Raw genomic sequence first — 24,999 nt, 5'->3', positions numbered from 1 at the left:
CTTACGTCTTTCAATTCTGCACGGTGTCCGGAACTGGCCTTACTAGTGCGCCGTAAAAAAAGGTGGCAGGGATCGTAGCTGCTGCGACGTGTTCTTGACATCATCGACAAATGTTATCTCCATGTTTCGAATATAAAACAGAAGGATCTTATTCCTTAAGTATGTGAAACAAGAGATGCGCGCATCATAGTCATATTATTAACGATTTCTTTCAAGTTAAGTTCAACCATTTAATGTAACCTTAACGCTGGCACTTTGCGTTAGAAGTAAAGTTAAACGCTATTCAAGCACGTGCATGTGAAGAATTCAGACGGAAAGTTGATTAATCAGTGTGTTAACTGTTTGTGTACATTTTGGAACATCCTTAATATACTGCTATTTATTTCTGGGTACTGAAATATAGTCATTTGTCATTTACCAAAACGTAATACAAAACACGCTAAAATGTATAGATGGTACTATTAATGAATAAATGGATACGTGTTCGTGACATTTTTACGAGTGTGACCTGTATCTAAGTGTGTTGATGTACTGATAAGGTAGGTCGTTTAAATCTGTTTAAAATTTCGAGACTTTAAGGGACACGCGTCGAAAACGGTACATTTACTTTATCGGCTAAATCCGAATAATTTGCGAACGTAACATACACACAATATGACGATGTTGTGTCCCATCATCATGCGCAGTTATTCTATAAAAGGAAACAAAAACATTATTCTTAAGATGATCGTATCTTGATATATTTGAGAATAGAATGCATAGAAATAGCATTGGTAAAACCTCTGTCGTATCACAAGTTATGTTAAAAAACGGCGAAAAGACACCATGACATGGGCTGATATCAACTAAAATGTTGGAGTGCAATGAAAATTAGATTGAGGATACATACCTAAAATGCATTTATCACCTGATGAAAGAACATCATCCTCGTGTATTGTAGGTTCCGTCCAAATCAGGGTTAGATCTACTTAATTATTCAATACAAATTGTTAAGAAACAATTGTTAAGATATTGTTAGCAAAAGGGAAATAAAGATGTTTTTAATTTGGTAAATTTGTCGAAACACTATATGACCAGTAAACAAAAAAAAGCCCACTACAAGATTAATGTTCTCAATTTAAAACATGAAGTTTATTTACTCTTGATAGATCTTACGAAAAAATAAACTGAAATAAAATGCATATTATCCATTAAAGTCTCTATCCATAAAGCAAGTGTCATCAACTTTGCTTGAGTACGTTTTGAGTTATCGCAGAATCCAGATTCGGCGGACAATTTTATAGAAGGACATACAGAAAAACGGAGACACTGACACACAGACAAGTGTTAAACCTAAAGTTCCTTCCTGTTACACCGGTATGAGACTGACAATACAATCATAAAAACACACATAATAATATTAAAATTGAGTCATTGAATCAGTCACTCGCAAACATATCATTATTAGTTTGTAATGATACCCAAACGTAAACACTAATATTGAACATTAAATCAAGATGGGAAACTATTAAACAGTAAAGCATTTGAAATAATATTATAATGTGCCCATGTTTTATTGAACAAGAAGCATCATCAAGTTGGCATCATTATCGGTACAAATCATTATTGTTGACGTCAGAGGTACAAAACATAGGTCGCATTTTAATAATTGTTCAAAATTATTACGAACACAAGATTTATTATGATTAATAATAATGATATTTAAAAATGTATTTAAACATTGCTGGTAATATATGTTTACTTCTTGTTTCATAAAAAAATAATTTCTTATATGATCCAACAAAATGTCCCGCAAACGCAAATCTGACAAGCACAACAACATTACAATTCGAATACAAAAATAAGCGAAACTCCAGCTCTATTAATAGTAGAACATCTAATAATAATTCTGCATATATATATGGCAAGTTACAATTCGCTAATTGCAAGCCATGTGAGTACGAATAACCCAATATTAGTATGTATATCTAGATATTAACATATAACCAAAACCACTAGACACATGTATTGAATTATCATAATTAATTAATCATGTACTATTAATGTCGGTAATATTTATGCTACTATTTGGGTTTTCAATTATTATGATGTAACATCAAATTTGATTATATGGATAATCACTACTTAAAAAACCATTATCGTTATTTAAAGTCTTTTTTAACGAATCTGAAACGGACAGGTTTAATGTCTTCACAGTCAATGATATTAAAATCTGGCATGTAAACAACTATCTCGTTTGGTTCAGTCTTCGAAAATGACCAAGGTTTATACTGACATTCTGCCTTTGCAACAAAACATGTTTCTGCATCATGAAACAAAAGTACAACACCACCTTCGTCACCTGCAATACAAAAGTTTTTATCTATTAAACCGAATTCATTAACTGCTTCTTTACAAAACCCGTGCTTCCGGAACTGCATACTCATCAGTGTCTTTCGGAAAGTTTCTTTGAATTGTACTAAACGATCAATGTCAATATACGCGTCGGAGCCTTTTTCGGCAGTTTCGTCACACTCGGCGTCGTAAATGTGCAAAGCGTTATTCAATTCTTTGATACTTTTTTCAAGAGAACCACTTTCAATGCATGAAAAACCTGTCTTGGAGCGGGTTTTTTCTAGATCCTGAGCAACTTCTTGCAGATGGACTACTTCCGCCTGTTGGAGCTTTCGTTCCATCAGAATAGCATGCACGTTTGAACCAAATTTCTCTACCTGTTCCAACTGATGAGTTTGGCTTTGAACTTCGATCAGAAATTTCTGCAGACAAGCTGTTTGCCTATCCATATTAATTAGAATTCGTTCCTTCTTTTTTGCAATCGACACAAGCACATCCCTCTCAAGATTGTTATACGCGTTCATTATTGTTTCTTTTATATTTTGTAATGCTCGATTTGCCCGCAGTTCTGTTTCTTTAAGTAATTCTTTGTGTGTAGTTTCATGATTTATAAGAAGATGTCCTTTCTTATTTAGATCGTGTAGAATGTTTTTCAACCCGGCACCTTCCGCATTCGAGTTGGGACGAATATCAGCGAGCACGCACACTTCATCACACTTTCTGTGGTCGGCAATAACGCACTTATTACAACATGTCACTTTATGGTCTTTGCACAGGTATACAACTTCTTCGTTGTCATGATTAGGGCACACAATCAAGCTCTTTAAGAGTTCAGTTATTTCAATGGGTGGTAACTCCTTTATATCACGTAGCATGTGTGTCTTTAATATTATTACAGAACCATGCTCTTCCTTACATTCTTCACACAAAGTCTTTTCACATATAGAGCAGTACACAACGGCAACCTTGTTGTACTCCTGACACGGTCCACATACATGACTTGAAGAGGTCATTTGAACGGAATTCTCGTCAAATTCGGGTTATTTCCGTTTCTTTAACCGAATATTGACGATGTTAACATACATACATCAATTTCAGTGTGTATTTTCTCGTCACCATCGGTCTTTGCACATCAGTTTGTTGAAGTAAACTCAATGTGTTTCTCGTTCTTATACTTGTGCACTTTTCAACGATATTTAAACACCTGACATTTATAAGCCATTTGCGTCATAAACTATCACCGAATAATACTTTGCCCTATCTTATATCAAAAGGTAGCGTTATTTTTAATTCATAGTTTAGATCATCATAATCTTCTATGTGTTCAAATGTGAGCAAAGAAAACGTTCCTTACTATTTTAGAAAAAAGAACAGTTTACTACCAATGCATTATTTCCCTCCTGATATTGCACATAATTTCGTTGTGAAGATGTCCCTTCTATTTACCGCGATAATGGCGGTGGTCAATTGTAGATGATTTGTTATCTGAACACATTCTCAACATTTAATCTGTAAGAGCTTGTTTGAGATTGTGTGCGTGTTTGATTATTTGAAGTGCACTTACGCACATGATGTTTTGTTATATTTGGCGAAATATCCCATATTTCGTGTGCTGGTTTAACGATGGATAATACCAGACACGGATAACGCATTATTATATTTGTTTCCTGGTGTTTAACAAAATACTTGTACTGTACTTACACAGTACAAGCGATTCATCCGTATATCCAAAGTATCTGCAACGAACGTGTTTATGGATACAATCCGCATTTAAGTTAGTTTAATAATTGATGACTCTTATAATTTAAAGTCAACATGTCGTGTCCTTATTCTTTAGAGTGTGTTTACTCTGAGTAAAATCGGTATGCGTCTTACAATATATTGTTAACTAGTCAGAATGTTTGTGTTCACACTTACATTCACTATTATATTGCGAGTACGACTATAGGGATCTACCCTCAAGAAATGATAATCTTATATTTTGTCAACATATAACTGCCTACTAGTGCAACGCATACACAGTGCTCACACTACATATTTAAACAGGAATACCAACTAGAAAGAAATGTTTAGTTCTTAATTATAATCGTTCTAGCATGTATTATAATGAATATAATGCCTTAAACACACAAACAAACGAGTTAAAACAACAATCTTGCTTTGCACATTGAACACAGATACGGATTCTGATGTACATACTATACATACACAGAGAAAGAAAGGAACTTACAATGCCGATACGAATTCGCAAAACTACATGATCTTGCCCACGTTTTGCAGGTGTCCCCATGATACCGCATTGCCACAGAGTTGTTTTACCTTGGTATTCGCTAAGTCTGAATTTACGTTACGGTTTGTTGTCACAGGGCTTGATTTATGTTATGATACTATTGGACTAAAGGGCTATTAAGAAACGACCTCTTTAAATAAAATACACATCGACGTATTCTGCACATTAGTTTTTAAAGATAATTTATATTTTAACCAATAGAGTCCCTTTTCATTTTGACTTTAATGTCCCTACCTGAGAAATAACATCGTAAAATGTAGGATGCGCTCTTCGTCATATAGTCTTGCTATATACATGTAGATGTGTATGTTAGTGCTGTGTGGCATTGGTATATTGTTTACATTCGCAATTATTTTTAGGCAGCTTTTGTATTAAACGCACTTTAAAAAGATGTATAACAAAATTGGTTCAAGCTTTAAATTAAGTCCGTTTCTGAATATTATACATTGTATTCCTATTTATACATTTATTAAATTTTGCTATAAACAAAATTAAATCAACAATTTATTTTCAAAGATGTAGACACAAACACATGCAAGTATACATTCGTGATATATCGTATCAAAATAATAGATTTACGTCACGATTTGAAGATAACGCATATACAAACACAGTTATGTACTACAAATTGGCCATCAACTCTAGCGAGTTCGATGGTCGAGGAGGTCAATCAAGTCACCGCCATTATAAACTATTCACAATAAACGTAGAAGGTAGGTTCTACGGCTATTTGTCGCTTACACTTCGTTTGAGTTTGTTTGAGTATATTTCAACAAAAAAGGTCACATTTACGGACACCATGTCGATACAATCTTCACATATGCATTTAAGTCATGATTGTAATAGTGTAAGGTAAGGATAAACTATTCAAATAAATTTTCTTAAATTTGGTTGAAAGACAAAACGCAGTATATCTTCAAAATAGAAAGCGAATTATTTTGACATTCCAGGATAATTATAAAAGACAGCCCAATAGAGGAAGGGATTGACAATTGGACAATTTGCTACTTTATGAATGAATGACAGTACGGCTTGAAAGACTGACGCACGGTTAACCTCTCGTTGTCGCGTAAATTCACATCTATCTTATAATGAACTGTCGACTAATTGTATTTACCAGGAGGTTTTAATGCAAATGTATGAACGTATGTGAAATAAAAATATTTACGCGCGCTGTCGTTGCTGCATAAAAAAGCGATCTTACATCAAAAGCGGTATAAGAAGATCATACAGGCGCTGTAAACGAACCAGTGTTTGATGATTAGAAGGTAAAACCCATCACAAATTAGTTTAATTATAAACTCGTGTCGAGACTGATAAAATCAGAAGCATGTTTAAATAACAATTCCAAAAACCAATGTGATCCTTCAAACTCTTTGCGAGGGCTATTTACGATCATTCGTCGTTTTGTTATTTAACATTAACGACAATTTGCGTAAAGATTCAAAAACAAGCGAAAGCTTTCTTTCAAATGAATAAAAATGTCTACTTTCTCTTTGTTTTATTTAAAACAAAACATGCTATAATAATCAATTGATTAAAATATTGATATAAACAGAATGTATTATAAATTAATGTAATAGCAGTAACTGTGGATGAAGTATGTTCCCGACACACTAAATATGAAATTGGATGCTATTACATAATCGCTATAGCATCGTTGACCTGTATATACAACAGCCTGTGACAAACAGCCGGATACCAAAACTAGTATGCCCGCTAATCAATGATTGTTTCATACAAAGGTTTTGAACAATGTATTAAGAATCAAAACAACGCGTTTTAAAAAAAAACGTTGTATTATGTATGTATAATAATTACATGAACTTAAGATTAGGAAGTGCAATTGTTAATTTATTTCTTGCGTAATTAAGGAATATATTTTCCTAAAGGGAAGCCATTCTTAAAGTCGCCTTAATGTGTGTTGTCTGAAAGCGAATGAAGAATTTTAATGAAGCGCCATAGGAATATACCATTGTACTTAACATCGATAGTTCTGATCGTAAATGGATCATTTAATAACGATGTCCGCAGTATGGATAACATATTAAAAAAGGGAATAAAGTAAAGAAATATTTGTTCGTAATATCTTATTATCCGATGACTTCATACTCGCTTACGTATTCGATGATTGCTTAATATTGCTTTATACTATGCATTATGCATTTTAATTGCGTATTTTTTTTTTTTAACTTACAATTGTCATGTTATGCTGAAATATACATTTGATAAAACATTGCATATATGCATTATATTCAATTAAGTTCAGTGGGGCAATCGTAAAAAGCTTGTGTTACATGCTTTCAGAGATTTTCGAAAGGGGAATTTCATGTGGCAGTTTTCCTTTCATGCTGACCCGTTACACTGGTCAAACTCGACCTCCCGTGCCTGTGAACGTATACACTATATCTCCGAGTTTCACGCTATATAGGGCTTAGCGTAAAAATACATGCTCTTTCATGCCAATGTAGGTGCTTCCAAACCGATTATACCATTTATGTAAGAAAACATAAATTAACGAAATAAGGTGCATTGTCATTGTTATTTATGTATAGAGTACATCCAAACGTGTTACGAATTATAATCTGAAGCATTATTTAAGAAAGCCGTTAAGGAATTCATCTGCGAAATGTTCCCATGCCGGCCAATCAAACGACGTTATTTTGATTGCAAAGCAATAGCATATTAAGTAAAAAAAATGTCACGAACGATCACAACAAGTTACGAAAATTGGAATTTAATTTTGAAAACAGCATGTTAAAGAACTAGTAGATAATCGCTCTGATCGCATTCATTGTACTAAAACGCAGCTTAAACTTGATCGCAAATCCTTAACTCGTCCTTTTAGTTGTTATCGCCAACTCGCTTAACGGTACCAGAGCGTAAATTAGCGTACCATTGTTTTCACTTATATCTAGCTATTAATTGATCTGGATATGATGTAATGGGGAAAAACAACAGGTAAAAAGTAATTACGTTATGATTAATTTGGTGCACAACTTTCTCTGAGACAAAACTACCAAAATAAGTAATTAATACTTAGAATCATACCCTCCGTGCAATAAAACTTTATGTTTACTACGGTATGCACCAATAACGATGTTTGTGATATCATATTGCTTTATGTATATATGTCGTCTGTATTTGCTATATTTAAGGTCGGCTATGCTAAGTCGACAAGAGATCATGAGATAGAAAAGTGCCCCGGATATCCTCATGTTACCGATCCATACTGCGCAACTTTTGGAAATAGATTGGTATTTTGTATCAGTTTGTATTCTCAAAATTTACACCAATACACATTTTACCAATTCATTTTACGATCAAAAGACATGTTTCTAAATTAATATGGGTGTGAAAATGAATTCAAACCTAAATGTTGTAACGTCTTCTACAATATTGATCACACGATTGACTGTTTAACGTTTCTTCAAATATAACAAACATGCATCTGACTCATACTGGTATACAAAACTCTCTAAGCAGACATTTTAGTTGCGACAACTGCTCTACCAACTGCCGCAATTCCAACATAACGCTAACAACTAAAACTCAATCTACGACAACAGCAAGACCACCCAAAGCAGATCCGACTTCCACACTGCCGTCTAAGCCTTTATCAACCTCTGCTGGATATTCCACAGATTCAGAACCTTCCCGGAAGATACCTCCGCGCGTCAATGCAAGTCGAGTTTTCCATCAATTAACATTGTATGGTACTTAATCAAACAGTTAATACATAACAATTATGAGCAAACCAAGTATTTTAAGTGAACATGTAAGTTTGCATAAGACTATTGCAGCACTACTTTTGACATGGTCACTTAATAGATATTCATGTAACGGATAAGTTTGCATATTATTGCGGGCATGTGATAAGCATATTACCTGTTTGTCAACGGCTATACGTTGAACGAACACTGTCTAATTCATTGGTTGTATGAATGTATGAAATTTACTTTCAGATAGAAACCAAGCCTGTATATTTGTGAAATTGCGTAGGTTGTATAATCCATACCCGTTTCGATGTAAGGTTTAGGATGAACGGCTCGAACCACCACTTCAAGTATCGTGGGCATCGTTTATCTACAATAATGGACTATATTCTATCGTTTTTTTATAACTTTTGTTATAATATGACTGGGTTTTTATATAGCTAGAATTGGGGCATATCGATGTGCTGGTAAGCAGAACTAAAATTAGTGTGAATGTAATTAAACAGTGTCCCTGTGCTGATGTGAATGTGCTTTATCCGTTTACATTACATGAACTTGTAAAAGATGCAGTTGATAAAATGTGATTATTAAAAAGGAATTGCAAACATATATTTACATGTATGGTTCCCAGAGGGGGAAATAAGAAATGGTTAACTATCTCCCAGTATTTTGGATGTTATAACTTTTAAAATACCTTATTATAACTTTACTTCATGTGTTATTAGAGTAATGTTTTCGATTTGTATTGAATGTTTTTTACAATCATTTCAAATACACATAATTTGTAATTGTATAATTGCGTTTTCGTATTACTTAGATATAGACATCTGTGCACGTGTTGTTATGAAGGTTGGTCGTACCATCTGTTGGTCGAGGTATTTTGGGTGATCTCAATTAAAAATACATTTGTAACAAATCTGATAATGTGAAGGATTTGCAAACGCTAATATATCGTTACTGCATTGTCTTGACTTGTAGAACTATTAAACGAAAACATGTACTACAATTAAATTGCATGGCAAATACCAACGACTTTGTTCTCTTTATTACAACCTTCGTAAAGATTAACTTTTGATCCGGTAATATGGCCGATTTTACATTTCATTTTTTTTTTTATTGTGTCTTTGAATGAATAAAGTAGCCATATACTATGAAACGATTTTTCTCTTGCTGATGCAGCTGTAATGACGCAGTTAATTTATTAAACATCCATGACAGACTTAACGGACTATATATACGGATATAATGAGGTGCGTAAGAGCATTCCCATCTATCTATTGTAGGAAACAAATGCCCAGTCAAAGTTGTCGAATACGCCACACTCAACGGGGGACACGTCCTGGTGCATAATAACAGCTGCTTCGAAATTGTTACCAATCCGATGACGTGGAATGACGCCGAATATCACTGCAAAGCAAACGGAGGCCAGCTGGCGTATATCACCAGTCAGGCGGAAGAAGATTTTATGATGAACTTCATGAAAAAAGAAAGACTAAATCAGTATGGCTGGATCGGACTGTCAGATCAGGGTAAAGAGGGGAGTTGGTCCTGGACATCGGGTAGGTGCTACATGAAACCTTTAAAAGACACATTTCAGACACAGATAAGCTTGACAACTCGAACAATTGTGTCAATCAGTCAGAAATGCATGCCAGATAACAGTGAACATTTGCATTTCATCTTACATTTTGTCGGACAGCAAATGTTTGCATATACTGTACTGTTTCGCCCGATTTGTATACATGTCTAATGGTTGTAGCACCTCAAATGAAACACTTAAAAAAATCCCTTGGTATTTGTTGTTATTTACATTTCTGAGGTGTTGATCTAAGTTTTTGTCAGTTTACTCCCCAAAGTTCGTTATATATTTGTTCTATAGCGCTTGTGCAATTGGTCACATGACTTAAACAAACGATAAGCAAATTGTAAAAATAACGTCTTTCCTGATAATGTTTACTTGATTTAGCAAATATTTAAACAGTGTCCAACTCTTAAGTAATTTTTAACGCGTCATACCTTACAATTTTAGTTTGCATCTTTGGTATATATAAAATGTATTATCCAGTTTTTTTTATTATTCATCTTATTAGAGTATTGGTTCATGTTTGACTTATAGCGATAGTAAACGTTACATTTACAAAGGATAATATATAGATTAATAATGCAACTTCACAGAAATCATAATGGATCACTATTATAAAAAATATGATATTATTATAATAAATTCAAGATACAAAAACAACAGGCTGTATGCAGTGCTTTTCGATTCAATCAGTTAATAAATCAACTGATGATGCACACTCCGTTTGTGAAACCGTCGGTTTTAACTTCAGGTTATCCATTCTCGTGGGCAAAATGGTTCCCCTTTAGATACAATTCAGACAAGCACAACTCAGAGGATTGCGTTGCACTGGTTCCCGCGATTGACGTGATCTTTGGTATTCATGCAAATGGAGCATGGGATGATCTGCATTGCGAGGCCCTTAACCCATCACTATGCCGTTATGGTAAAACCTAGTTTTCATCTATATTATTTAATGTATGTTGGATCAAATTATTTGATCATGATCCATTTTATCATATTGTCTATCACACTATTCTTAATAATATTGAATTATTAATGAACGAGTGTATAAACAAAATGAAATCATAGTATATGATGTTTTGCACACAATTATTTCAAATTAACCATAACGAAGACTAAAGTAACAATTTTGTACTACAGACACTTGATACTTGTTCCAGCAAGATAACATATCCGACCGTGTTTCAATAAGAACACAGCTTTAAATCAATTCAACTTATATAACATTTCAAAACCTTTCTAAAACAAAATAGCATGAACAAATCGTCAATCATTTCTATTGCCATTTAAAGTATATCTTGTCTATTCTTAGATAAATTCTGAAACAAATCTGAGTTTCCTCAAATACAGTTTTCATCTTTTTTATCTTGCTTTTAGATGCCAATCAGACAGCCGCTGCGCTTGTAAATGACCTTCTTGGATTGCTTTCTAATCTGGGTCATTCGATATTTGGATAAAAACATTAACTCCGAAAACCGTTTGTTTTTTCCATTGACATTAATTTTCACCTAAATCTTTTAAAATAATACCATTACATCATTTCACATTACAAATCTTCCGTATAAAGTAAATAACGATATGTACCAATCCACATTCACTTTGCTTACAGAGGTTTCTAAAAGTGTGTTATTTTGCCATTAAACAATATTGTTTTTATTGCTATGCACACACTGTTAAATGTCCCAATTCGGTTGATCGATCAGAACCCTGTTTAACTGATTGATTTGGGTTTTTCATGGTAGTTAATATTAAACAAAATATTATTAAAAATGTGTTTCGCTTTAAGTAAGTATACAGCCAGTACCATGATACAACCATTGTGTACACAAATCAATGTTGAATGCAATTAATAGTTATAAAGTAGGTTTATGAGGTTTAATGTGTAGTGAAGCATTTTAAATTCATATTCGACCAGATTAAACTTGCTACGCTCAAGTATTAAACAGTTTTTATGATCATCAACTACACACCGATAACAATAGGTAGCAAGTAAATGTATTTGAAACATTTAGTGTTAGTTTTGTTATTGGAAGTAAGTCAGAGGAACCGTTAAAGGAAGAACAAATGCGACCATAATAATCTCCCTTGATGGGAAAAGAGAATCGCAGCCATTGTAAAGGTCTTTGTCGCAGAAGAAAGTTTTCTTTGGTAATGCTTACACTACTGATATTCTCAATGTGTACCAGGACTGAAAGTGATCTCTCATACATCTACCCTGAGGTTTCTTTGAAACATACATTTATCGTACGTTTTGGTAAGCACATATTTGTAGGGATTGACCCACAAGAAAAAAATTAAAAAAAAAAATTGAGAGAGAGAGAGAGAGAGAGAGGGTAGAGAGAGAGAGAGATGAGCGCAGGAGAGAGAGAGAGCAGAGCGCTAGATCGATCTAGAAGAAGAGCGCGTAGCTAGCGAGAGATAGTAGATATAGTAGAGTATAGATGAGAGCGCTCGCTATCTACGCCTCCCTCGAGCTCGTCCTCTCTCTCGTCTCTCTCTCCCTCTCTCTCTCTCTCTCTCTCGCTCTCTCTCTCTATTATATATATATATATATATATATATATATAAAGAAAATGATTCTTACATACATATAGAGAAAACTGCCCCATCCCCTGGCGGCCATTTTTTTCCCACTGATCACGACCATTTTCAACATACTCATCCGACATATCAATAAAACCAATGTTTTGACCAAGTGTCATGATGATTGGCCGAAAAATGTGACTTTAAGAGTGTTCACAAGCTTTTTTAGTATATAAATATAAGGAAAATGACCCCAACTGGCCGTCATGTTACTAGATGGATCAAAACTGTTTTTGAACTCAACCGTCGTATACAAGAAAAAAAATTCTGACCAACAAATTTCATGAGGATTGGGCAAAAAAATGTGTCTTCTAGACTGTTCACATGTTTTAGCAATATACATATAGAGAAAACTGCCCCACCCCCTGGTGGCTATGTTTTTTCACTGATAACGACTATTTTCAAGCTCAACCAAGGTATCTATACACCAATGTTTTGACCAAGTTTCATGATGATTGGACAACAAATGTGACTTCTAGAGTGTTCACAAGTTTTTTTACTATATAAATATAAAGAAAAAGACAACCCCCATGCGGCCATGTCTTTTTGACAGATCCGAACCATTTTCGAACTCAACCGTCCTATCCAGGAAACAAATGTTCTGATCAAATTTCATAAAGATTGGACGAAAAATGTGTCATCTAGACTTTTCACATGTTTTTACTATATATAGAGAGAGAAAACTGCACCACCCCCTTGTGGCCATGTTGTTCCACTGATCATTGCCATCTTCAACTTGTCCGAGATATGCACGTGACCAATGGTTTGACCAAATTTCATGATGATTAGGCAAAAAATGTGACTTCTAAAGTGTCCACAAGCTTTTTACAATATAGAAATAAAGAAAAAGCTCCCACCACCTGGCGGCCATGTTTTTTACCAATCCTAACCATTTTCGAACTCAACTTTAAAGTAAATTTTGACCATGTTACCTATGTTGAGAAGCTTATAAACGAAATTAGTGTTTATATTTTTATAGTTTCTTTACATAAACGATTAGTTTGATAAACTGTGACATTGGAACAAAGAAAACAAATTTTCTGACCAAAGTTCATGAAGATTGGGCAAAAAATGTGTCTTCTAGACTGTTCACATGTTTTCCCTATATACAATTAGAAAAAACTGCCCCACCCCTTGGCGGCATGTTTTTCCACTGATCAGAACCATTTTCTAACTCGTCCGAGATATCCACATAACCAATGTTTTGACAAAATTTCATGATGATTAGGCAAAAAATGTGACTTCTAGAGTATTCACGAGCTTTTATACTATATAAATATTAGGAAAAAGACTCCCCCCTGGCTGCCATGTTTTTAACCGATCCGAACCATTTTCGAACTCAACCGTCGTATCCACGAAACAAATGTTCTGACCAAATGTCATGAAGATTGGGCAAAAAATGTGTCTTCAAGACTGTTCACATGTTTTCACTATTTTCATATAGAGAAAACTTCCCCAAACCCCTGGTGGCCATGTTATGCCACCCATAATGACCATTTTCGAACTCTTGTGACATATCTATAAAATTGATGGTTAGACAAAATTGCATGATGGCAAAAAATTTGACTTTTAGAGTGTTCACAAGCTTTTTTTACTCTATAAATATAAGGAAAATACCCCCCCCCCTGGCGGCCATGTTTTTTACCGTTCCGAACCGTTTTCAAACTCAACTGTCATACCCAGGAAACAAATGTTCTGACTAAATTTCATGAAGATTGGACTAAAAATGTGACTTCTAGAGTGTTCACGTGTTTTGCATTATATGCATATAGAGAAAATTACCCCTCCCCCGGCAGCTATGTTTTTTCACCGATCTTGACCATTTTCAAAACTCGTCCGAGATATCAGTAAAACCAATGTTTTGACCAAGTTTCATGATGATTGGACAAAAAGTGTCTAGAGTGTTCATACGGTTTCTCTAAAGCCATATTAGGAATACTGCCCCTCACCCTGGTGGCCTTGTTTTTTAACGGACCGGAACCATTTTTAAACTCAACCAACATATCATTAAGACAAACATTTTGACAAAAATTACATGAAGATTGGGCCTCAAATGTGACTTCTAGAGTGTTCACAAGGTTTTTCTTTTTTTTGACTAAGTGACCTAGTTTCTGACCCAGCATGACCCAGTTTCGAAATCGGTCGAGGTATCATTGGGACAAATGTTCTGACCAAGTTTCATGAAGATCGGGCAATATATTTGCCCTCTAGAGTGTTCACAAGGCAAAATGTTAACGACGGACGACGGACAAAAGGCGATCACAAAAGCTCACCACGAGCACGTTGTGCTTAGGTGAGCTCAAAATAAATTTACCAGTGTCGAAAGATGCTTCAGATTCTCAGACAGAATAAAGATTTGCAATAAAAAAATAATCATTCAAAAGTACGACCTTAGCCCATTATATAAACAGTACTACATAATATCTCATAAATATATATGGTATGAACGATTTCCATCTAAAAACTGATGTTACAAGAAAATGTAATCATAAATTATTCGTTGAGTGGCTAAATTTACCACACACCCCCACCCACCCGTTCGAGCATAGCAAGATTCACGGTCGTTTTATTTTGTTCCAATGTCACAGTTTATCAAACTAATCGTAAAGGTAAAGAAACAATAAAAATAAAAACAATAATAACGTTTATAAGCCTCTAAACAAAGGTTACGTGGTCAAAATTTACTTTAAAACTTGAGATTTTTTTCGTCGTTACTCCATGTTGATAAACGCTGTGTTGATACTTGGCGCGCTCGATTGGAATTCACAGGAATATGTTACAGCTTGCAAAAAAAATGCACCATGTGGCGCGGTAACGAAATCATCTGCGAGGGTCAAATAAACAACAGACACCTGTAATAAACTAATACATTTTATGATATCGACGCAGGAGTTGCCTTGTGTAGAACCGAAATTAACCAAGATTCGCCCGTTACCCCTCCCCCCTCCCCCACCAACAAAACTCCTCGAATTTTAATTGATCTCAAAAGTGACCCTGGTGCCTTGAAATCCGGATTTTCGGATCAATCCGTAATATTACGACCCCTGTAAAAAATTTGGAGGAATTAGCCTTAAAATGTTTTAAATAAGAGAACTCATACAACAAATCTAGCGATGTCTTATCCGTCATTTACCTTTTATTTGACTAATCCTGTGTACATAGAAAGACAAATATAAACGCAAATGACGTGATTGTAATTTGAAATGTGACAATCTTTTAAATTACACAAGTTTTCCCTGTAATTTTCAAGTGTTCAATTTTTATAAGAGCTCAATGTTTTTCCGGAGTTGTAGCCCCTGACTGAATACCAGAGTCAGCCATGTACTGGTTATGCTGCCACATCATCGTCTGTTGGTGCTTGTTGTTCATAGGCATCTCCGAAAGGTCCATGTACCATGGGTTCACTGAAACCATGGACTTACATTTACGAATGGGCTAAGAAGGGTTTTTTTCCATTTTGGAAAAGGGGTCAGGTACCTTTGGATTTAAAAATCGTGGTGTTTTGACTATTTGGAAGTAAGTGTTGTTTTGCTAACAAATGCTTCAAAATTGATAATAAAGAAAGTGTTTTCAATATTATATTTACTACGGTTCAACTTATGGAGCTGGATGAAAGATGAACTTAATGTTGAGATCTTAAAGAGGCCGTCAACCAGATTTACGAAAAAATGAAAAGTTCTTAAATAGCGTATTTTTTACATTTATTACTTTATATTGATTAAAATATCGCGATAAGTATATTACATAACTTGAAAAAGTTGTTAAGTTTTCATATTTTCAGTATATTCGGTAATACAATTTTACTTGGTATGTGTACCAGGTAACTACCAGTTAACTATAAATAACTCAAGTAGATTGATCATCATCGTCACTTGGTAAACCCAGGAATACAAATTGTTTATGCGTAGTGAATTGCATACATTTGATATATAAAATGATCAATCTTCTTGCGTTATTTATAGTGTGTATATCGTTATGTCACCTATTTGTGCGATGTACTCTCGATTTTACATTGCGAAATTGTATTACCGAATATACTGAAACTATGATCTTCTTTAAAGTAATGTAATTTACCAGTTGTGATATTTTAATCAATATAAACAAATAATTGTAAACAAGAGAGCCATGGGCCCTAAGGTGCTCACCTAAGACCCAGAGGAACTAAACTATTCTGGAAAGGTGGATTTAAAAATAATAAAAGTACTTCATGAAACATAAATATTATCATAAGGCTCACAAGAAGAAATTCGCTCGCCCCTGGAAACAATGATCTTTAGAGCACCGGAGCCATTTTCAAAGTAAATCAATATATCATAAGAACATATGTTCTCAGCATGTTTCATTAAGATTTATCTAAAATGTGACTTATAGAGAGTTCACAATGTTTCACTATACATTTAAAAATGAAAAGAAATCTGCCACCCACCTCAGGGGTTTGCTTTTAAACAAACTGGAACTATTTGCGGACTCACCTTGCAATGATATTTCCAATTAAAACAACAACCAATCCTATTTTTATCACAAATCTTTGATAATCAAACCAGCACTACCGATCTCATCCATAAACTGTGCCATAACAATTTATGTTCCACTCTTTTCAGTCTGAAGGTCTTTGGTGTGAGTTCCCAGCTGGGGTCTAATTCTAGGGACTAAGGGCATTTAAGCTGCAAGCCTGTTACATCATATTACCATTTCAAAGGGCATCAATGAATACTACTGTACCAGAACAATTCAGGCACAGTCAATAGAGAATTAATAAGTTGCTGATAAACAGGTGGATTAATGGGATCATTGGCGAAATAAGAGTGCATTCTTGACAAGCCATACATTCACGATTGGATGTCAACGACAATTCAAGTTATATACAGTTGTTTCTCCCCTCAGTAATTTTCTATGAAATCAACATTACTTCTTAAAATTTTGAGATTTTTTATAAAGGAATTTCAGATGGCATAAATATGTTTGTTGCACTTCATCTCCAACCAATCATCATCATAATAATCCTCTTCAGAAAGGAACAAAAAAATCGCAATTAAACTGTTTATCTTATCGGAAGAATTAATATTCAGATTACTGCATGGAGATCATGAATATTATAATATGCATAAATTTCAACGTGTCATTGGTAATATCTTAGAAGATTGTAAACAAGGTTACACTATAAAGCCTTTTAAAGCCATGTTTTTCAACAGACCGTAACCATAAAGGAACTCGGCCTAGATATCATAACAAGATATCCATAAAACCAATGTTTGACCAAGTTTCATGATGATTGAAAAACAAATTTTACTTCTAGAGTGTTCACAAGCTTTTATTACCATATAAATATAATAAAAAAGATCCCCCGCCCTACCCTGGTGGTCATGTTTTTTTACCGACCATTTTCAAACTCAACCGTCGTATCTAGGAAACAAATGTTCTAACCAAATTTCATGAATATTGGGCCAAAAATGTGTCTTCTAGACTGTTCACATGTTTTCACTATATACATATAGAGAAAAATGCCCCAACCCCTGGCGGCCATGTTTTTTCAAATGATCACGACCATTTTCAAACTCGTCCGAGATATCCACAAAACCAATGTTTTGCCCAAATTTCATGATGATTAGGCAAAAAATGTGACTTCTAGAGTGTTCACAAGCTTTTTTACTATATCAATATAAGGAAAATGACTCCCCTTGGCGGCCATGTTTTTGTACGGATCCGAGCCATTTTCGAAACTAACCATCGTATCCAGGAAAAAAATGGTCTGACCAAATTTCATGAAGATTGGGCAAAATTATGTCTTCTAGAGTGTTCAAATGTTTTTACTATATACATATAGAGAAAACTGCTCCAGCCCGTGGCGGCCATGTTTTTCCACCCATAATGACCATTTTCGAACTCGTCCGAGATATATATGAAACATATTTTTAGTAAAATTCATTTAAATTATTAAATACTTACCTGCTATCTAATATCTACTACCTACCAAGGTGGGTCTATTTAAAATGAATTTCATTTAAAAAAATTGTTTTAATGTCATTATAACGATTCCTGCTATCTAATAGCTGAATGTGTGGCTGCGGCGGGAAGGTTCGCGTATAACTCCCCAATCCACATCACAGCATAACCCATATCCAGGGTTATCAGCTGATCCTCGTTAGTACGATATTGACTTGACATCTCAGCTAAGAGTAAGTATGTCTATGTCGTAGAAAACACCACCTTATGTGAAACCAAAAGGGGACCCAACAAATACAAGTTGTCTTGTTGGAACTCAAGAGAACGAAGATAAAAGGTTGTCTGATTCCTCCGGAAAGCATCACGGAGTACATCAGAGAGTTGGGTGTGATAAAAATACGCCCAAGAAGTTGACAGAGCTCGTAATTCATGCGGTCTGCTCTTAAACAAGGGATGAATCCGTAGATGAGAGAGAAAAATAAGCCTTTTTGAGTCGAGGCTACCCAACGAGAAATAGAAGCCGCAGATACATCGTTCCCCATTTTTTTTAAAGGGAATGAAGAGTCTCTTGCGAGAACCTCGAATAGAATTAACTCTGCTGAAGTAGAACTTCAAAGCCCTGACTGGGCAGAGGAGTCCATCTTCATCTTCATGTCCACAAGTTCTTGAAAGACTTGGGACCTCGAATTGTTTAGAAGACATAAAAGGGAGTAGATATTCATCAAGAAATCCTGGCTGACTCAACCAAATGACGGCGTCATCGGATCAAAATGAAGATGGTCGTCTTCGACAGAAAGAGTATGCATTTCACTTCCCCGTTTGGCTGAAGCCATAGTAAGAAGGAAAACGGTCTTCCAGATTAGGAACTGTAAAGAAGCAAGATGAAGGTGTTCATAGGGAGACTTAGTAAGCGACCAAAGAACGCAAGCCAAATCCTATAAAAGGGTAAGGGAACGAGAAACAGGAAGTTAAAATTTCATGGTTCGGAACAGTTTCAAAATAGCTGGGTCAGCACAAACTAGTGATGACTTACGAAAAGCCAAGGTATGCGAAAGCATATATCTATATCCTTTGATGGAGCTAAGAAAAGTTTCTTATCATCAAAGAGATAGATGAGAAAATCCACTATGTATCTAGCAGAGTGATTGAGGGGATCAAATGTCCTCGAAGACACCAGTCCGAGAAGAGCATCGTAGCCTGTTCTGATAGAATTTTCTTTGCAGAGGCAACGAATATCTAACACAAAATGTTTCTTCTGTAGGGATTGTTGGATAAGGCCAGACGTGTAGTAGAACATGTCTGGATCCGCATGACGAATGTCTCTCTGAGATAGGAGATCTGACCTGTGAGGAAGTTTCCTGGGACAGTCGCGCAGGAGACTGAGAAGGTCGTTGAACTAGAATCTCCTGGGCCACCAATGGGCAACCCGGAGGATCTGGCAAAAGCTCACCTTGAATTCTTTAAGATTTAGAGGATGAGAATGGGTGAGTGATAGGTGTAAGCGTCCAGTTGTCCCAAGCGAACAAAAGAGCGTCTACCGCCCACGCTGCTGGATCGTAAACTGGACTCACGTACAGAGGAAGTATGTGGTTGTCTCTGGTCAAAACAGGTAGACCAGTGAATAACCGAACGTGAGAAAAATCTGGTTGGCTACTTCCTGATGAAGTGGCCAATCAGACGGTAAGAACTGGTATTTACGAGACAAACCGTTCTCCCGGGCGTTGAGACGACTTGGTATGTGTTTTGACAAGAGAGAGATGTTGAGTTGAGGCTCTCGCAAAGAACGAATAAGTTAATGGTTTCAAGATACAGGAAGTGAAAGTGTGTTAACTGTGCCTGGATGTAAGCCAGGACTGATGTGTTCACACAGGAGTCCGACGATGTGATTGGAAATGAAATACAGCTAGAAAGACTGATCGCATTTCGAGATTGTTGATATGCAGGTGAGACTCCTAAGAAGACCACATTCCAGAGATTATCATGCTGAGTGGTTTCAGATGAGCAACCCAACCTCCCTTGCTCGCATCCGTATGAGATGAAAGGAAGGTTGCGGTGGAAGAAGATGGTTCCTAGTATAGCCACCACTGAAAGTGGGGGACTAAGTACGGACGGATACTAATCTGTGTAAGCAGATAGTCCGGAGACCATTTCCAACAAGCTGAGAGATAGTGCTGAAGCGGATGTAGGAAAAGACGTCCCAGCAGAATGACCGTTGACCGGACTACTCCAACCAGACTTGAAAGTCGGTTGACTAGAAAAGTGTTGAACACTTTTAAGTCTATGACCGATCTCGAGTAGTCCCTTTTCTTAAAACAGGAAAAGGCGACTGTAAATCCTGGAGAAAAGGGTCTTGAACCATTTCCACCACCTGTTATTCCAAGAGTCCGAAAATGGACTATGGAATTTGTGGATGCGGAGATACCAGATCTATGGGAGCGCAGGAAAGTGGAGGCCTTTTTTTCGATTGGAAAAGTGAGGCCTTTGTAACTAGGGAATGAACCCAAGTTTCCGAAGAGCCATCGATAAGCGAAGTGCATAACTATTGCCGCGACTGGTATCTCCAGCATCAGAGGTGGTGGCGGTAGAAAAGGCGGGTCCCTATGGGTAACCTTGGGAAGGTCCGCCCTTGCCGGTTGAAGGCTTGAAATTCTTCTGATCCGGCTTGGGTTTGACCTTTTAATAAGAATCCTTACCAGACGAATTCCGATGGGAAGATTATCTGTTATAGGAAGACAGCATCTTAGAATCCGGATGTGGAATAGAAGAAGGCCTTTTAGAGCAAAATTTGAAATTCTTAGTATTCTTGGCTCTCGGGGTTGCCGGGGGCTTAAAAGCTGGACGTTAAAAAGTCCCTTGGCGCTGGCCAGAGTTGTTGTTTTGTATTGTCAGAGAAGCACAGATCTGGTGATAGCCGCCTGTTACTGCCTCCAAAAAGGGAATCAGCTGTGCACGGAGCAGTTCTGTTCGAGTGCTCGCCTTGTTCCCACAAGAAAATAAAGACAGGGTAGGATGAGGTCCCTCTAGATCATTAGCATCTCGGACCTGAGACCCGATAGCTACCTAGCCATCTAAATGGCTGTGGCCACCATGAGGTCAAGCTGGTTAGCCATACCTATGGATCGGTCCCCTCTCAGTTCCTAATTCGCCAACATGGAGTAAAGAATTGAGATAGTGGTAGAAGCAACTGGCATAGTAAGCGAAAGCTTGCTTATGTCAGGATCTAGACCCGGCAGTTTGGAAAGGTCAAACCGATAGTCGGGTCGGGTACAGGGGACTTGTAGCTTTTACCGCAATAAAGCGGTGTAGGCTCCGTCAGGTCCTTAGGGGCTTTCCTTCGCGATGGAGCAGGCTTATTAGATGGGTTCCAGTGACTGAAACATCTACATTGTAGTCGAGCCACTTGGAAGGCGGAGGTCGACTCGAGACGTCGCCTTGCTAATCCCGCTGGGCTCACGTTTGCGGGCCAACTGTTCCGTGACGGTGACTGCAGAGCATATAGCCGACAGGGAAGGGAAGGATCAAAAGTCATCACCTAGAGTCTCGTACAAAATTTCATAGACCGGATTAATACAGGTCAAATAGTAATGTTCGGCCTCAACGTTAGAATCCGAGCCCGCTTCAGCCGAACCACTGCAAGACCAGTGGTCTGCATGTAGCCGGCTGAGACAGAAGTAGGATTACCAGATGTAGGTATTTTCTAAACTTCTAGTATCAGTATGAAATGCGCAAAGTGTCCTGAAGAATGCTGATTCCATAATGTATTTGGATTATATGAGGTAGCAGCCGGGGGTATATGACTAGGCAACGTAGAAGATATCCGTGAGGCTGAAAATGTAGTCTTAGTGGCTAGATGAACCCCTGACGCTGGAGACTAAAAGTTAAACGAACTTCTGTTCGTAGAGAAATAAGCCCCAGTGGCTGTAGAATCGGCTGAAACGTGTGTGGATGCCGATAAGGGGACCGACAGTAGTGAAAAACAGTCCTGAGATTCCATCAAGGAATAAAAGGGGGACCGTCAAGGGGACCGGGGGGTCCAAGAGCGCCTACGTGAGGAGGGGCAATGTCCCTTTTCCCTGCAATACCGAGACAATGTTCGGCAACACTTGGAATAGGTCTCCTAAAGTAGCGTCTTAGGTTAGAGGAAGTTGTTGAGTGCCGACAAAGTCGTGTAAACGTATAAACGGAAGTTGAAATCTGATGATACAGAGCATAACATCCGTGTGGCGCCTCCCTTCCTCAAGGCAGGGGTTGCTTGACCAGTGAAATGGCCAAGCAAACCCTAATATCGGTGACCGGACCGGTCAAAAGCTCAACGGTGGCCGGATCGGTGATAGACTGACCTGTGAGCGGAACGGTCATCAGCTGACCGGTGACCGGAGCGGTCAAAGGCTGAACTGTGACCGGACCAGTCATACAATGACCGGTGACTTCAAATGACCGGTCACCATACCCGTTGACCGGTGAACGGACCGGACAAAATATTTCCGGTGACGTGACCGGGTAACGTCTCATCTTTTCTTATCTCTATTCTCTCTTCTCTTCTGTCTTCTGCTTCTTTTCGGCAATACCCGGTGACAGGCTCCCGGTGAGAGGTGAACGGACCGGTCATAACATGACCGCAAGAGCCACGTGGTTTACGTTTTGCCCGGTACCGTGCAAAGACCGAAGTATGGCGGGAGCCATATGGTCTTACGTCGACCGACGCATGGCCGAAGCCACGTGGTCAACGTCTTGCACCGTGCACGGTTGCAAAGGTCCACATGAACAGGATCTTCATCACGCTTGCGGCTCTGGAAGGTCCTATGTCGGATACCTGCGACTTTCGTGCAGCCGGTACATGAAATATATAGAAGTGAAACTCGAGCTGGTGGAGAAGTATTGCATTATCATTATATACCATTGTATAATTATATTCAATTATTGTTGTTTTTTTAAAGACAAGAGTAAAACCATTAACTGGTCATCAAACCAGATTGTCATACGGCACAGTAAAATCATTATAAGCAAATAATGCATTTTTATTCATTTTTTTTTTAATCACAGGCGGCCGAAAAGCGAAAAAATAAACAAAAACAAATATTATTTATATTAATTGATATTTTGCCAAATAAATGCACGATATATGCCAAATACCAGCACACGTTCATTAAGTATTAATAACTGTGTTTTAATTCTAGTAAAATGTTTGTAAAGTTAAACAAAATGTTCGGTTGTTCAGTTTACTTACACCAGGTAGTGATATATCAGAGATATATTAGAAGCACAGTCTTCCGTCAATTAAATTTAAGTAACATGAAACAATAAATTATACAATAAACATCAAGCATAAGAAATATCTTGCAACTGCATATTAATTTCTAATTATCATAATTTAAGGTATTATACGATATTCAAATGCAGTACTTTTGTTAGTTTAGCAATGTTTTTGAATTTAAGGTTTATGTCCTTACACAAATAGTTTTTTGACTCCAGAAGCTGAAATGTAAGTATAAATGGTCAATATTCTAGTAATTTCATTTGTTTTCAGTAATGCGAAACTTAGTGACCTGGATTTTAGTCAACATTCTGCACATGCTCAGTGACAAGTAAACACATGTACTTCCTGCTTGAAGCAGCCGTCATTTGACAGATTTCAACATGGGTTTAAATAAGTTAGCAGTGCAAAAAAGGTTAATGGTAATGACCCATTTTGTTTGGCTCAGTTTGAAAGCATTTGCTGTGAAAATACAAAGCATGTTGTCGACTGTGTGCGTAATCTTACCCGGAAAGATAAAGGTGATTGCCGGGTTTATCTAAAAATTGGGGTTTTACGGGCAAGTTCTGAGACCCCAGAAAAGGTCTATTTTACCCAAGATATCAATTTAAATAGCATTTTCTGCATTGTTTTGTGCTTCACTTTCAAGCTGTTGATGAGCTGCACTGAATATTGTCTGAATCTATTTTCAGGTTGTGACTGAAGGCCTTGTTTTAAGGGTGTTTTGCAGACCAGTGGTTGTCGGCCTGGGGATTTTCAAGAAAAACTGTACACTGCCCCGAACGAGGCGGACGAACGCCGCCATTATTTTACCATAAACCAATCTAATATCGGAAAGCGTTATAACAGTCTATATCGTATAATCCGTAGGCTAAATTAAACGAAGTCATTGAACTAATATGTGCGGAGCAAATATTGTTGCTGCCGGCGCAATATAAAAATTAAAAAAAATATATTTCGTTTTAAGATTTTTAGGTGCGGGAAATCCGTCGAACATTTTATCAATTTGTTGTTGCCTTAGGGCAATTTTTGAACAACTTCAAATTAGCAGTTTGACGGGTATTTTCACACCTTTACCACACACTAAATTGTAATCCAATAAAATTAGTCACCTGCAAATATATGTCATCAACTTATCAGAGCAAAATGTCATTCCCATAAACCCTCTCCTAGTCTGATAATAATAACAAACACACTTTTCAATTCAAACAATTCAAACTGCTATTTGTATTTAGCACTTGGTGAAATTGCTGAAATCAAAGAACGGGAAAATAGGAAAATATCAAGACAAAAA

The 24,999-nt window shown here is 36.7% G+C and overlaps 1 protein-coding gene across 1 annotated transcript; it reads left to right on the top strand.

Moving 5' to 3' along the window:
- The first annotated feature begins 285 nt into the window (after window positions 1-285).
- On the top strand, window positions 286-11,400 carry LOC127873022 (C-type lectin domain family 4 member F-like). Its single transcript, XM_052416569.1, has 4 exons — window positions 286-539; window positions 9,624-9,899; window positions 10,674-10,847; window positions 11,303-11,400. The coding sequence occupies exons 2-4, from the start codon at window positions 9,722-9,724 to the stop codon at window positions 11,380-11,382; spliced, it is 432 nt and encodes a 143-aa protein (XP_052272529.1). The 5' UTR covers window positions 286-539; window positions 9,624-9,721; the 3' UTR covers window positions 11,383-11,400.
- Window positions 11,401-24,999: the final 13,599 nt, after the last annotated feature.

The sequence above is a fragment of the Dreissena polymorpha genome, chromosome 1 (assembly GCF_020536995.1).
Source record: "Dreissena polymorpha isolate Duluth1 chromosome 1, UMN_Dpol_1.0, whole genome shotgun sequence".
Lineage (NCBI taxonomy): Eukaryota > Metazoa > Mollusca > Bivalvia > Myida > Dreissenidae > Dreissena > Dreissena polymorpha.
This window is presented reverse-complemented; position numbering and strand designations above follow the sequence as displayed.

Bases quoted from the DNA above. Each gene is read 5' to 3' on its own strand.
- LOC127873022 (XM_052416569.1), top strand. From the start codon at position 9,722: ATGACGTGGAATGACGCCGAATATCACTGCAAAGCAAACGGAGGCCAG. The intron at 9,900-10,673 runs GTAGGTGCTACA...TTTTAACTTCAG, and splicing joins GAGTTGGTCCTGGACATCGG to GTTATCCATTCTCGTGGGCA. The intron at 10,848-11,302 runs GTAAAACCTAGT...TCTTGCTTTTAG, and splicing joins CCCATCACTATGCCGTTATG to ATGCCAATCAGACAGCCGCT.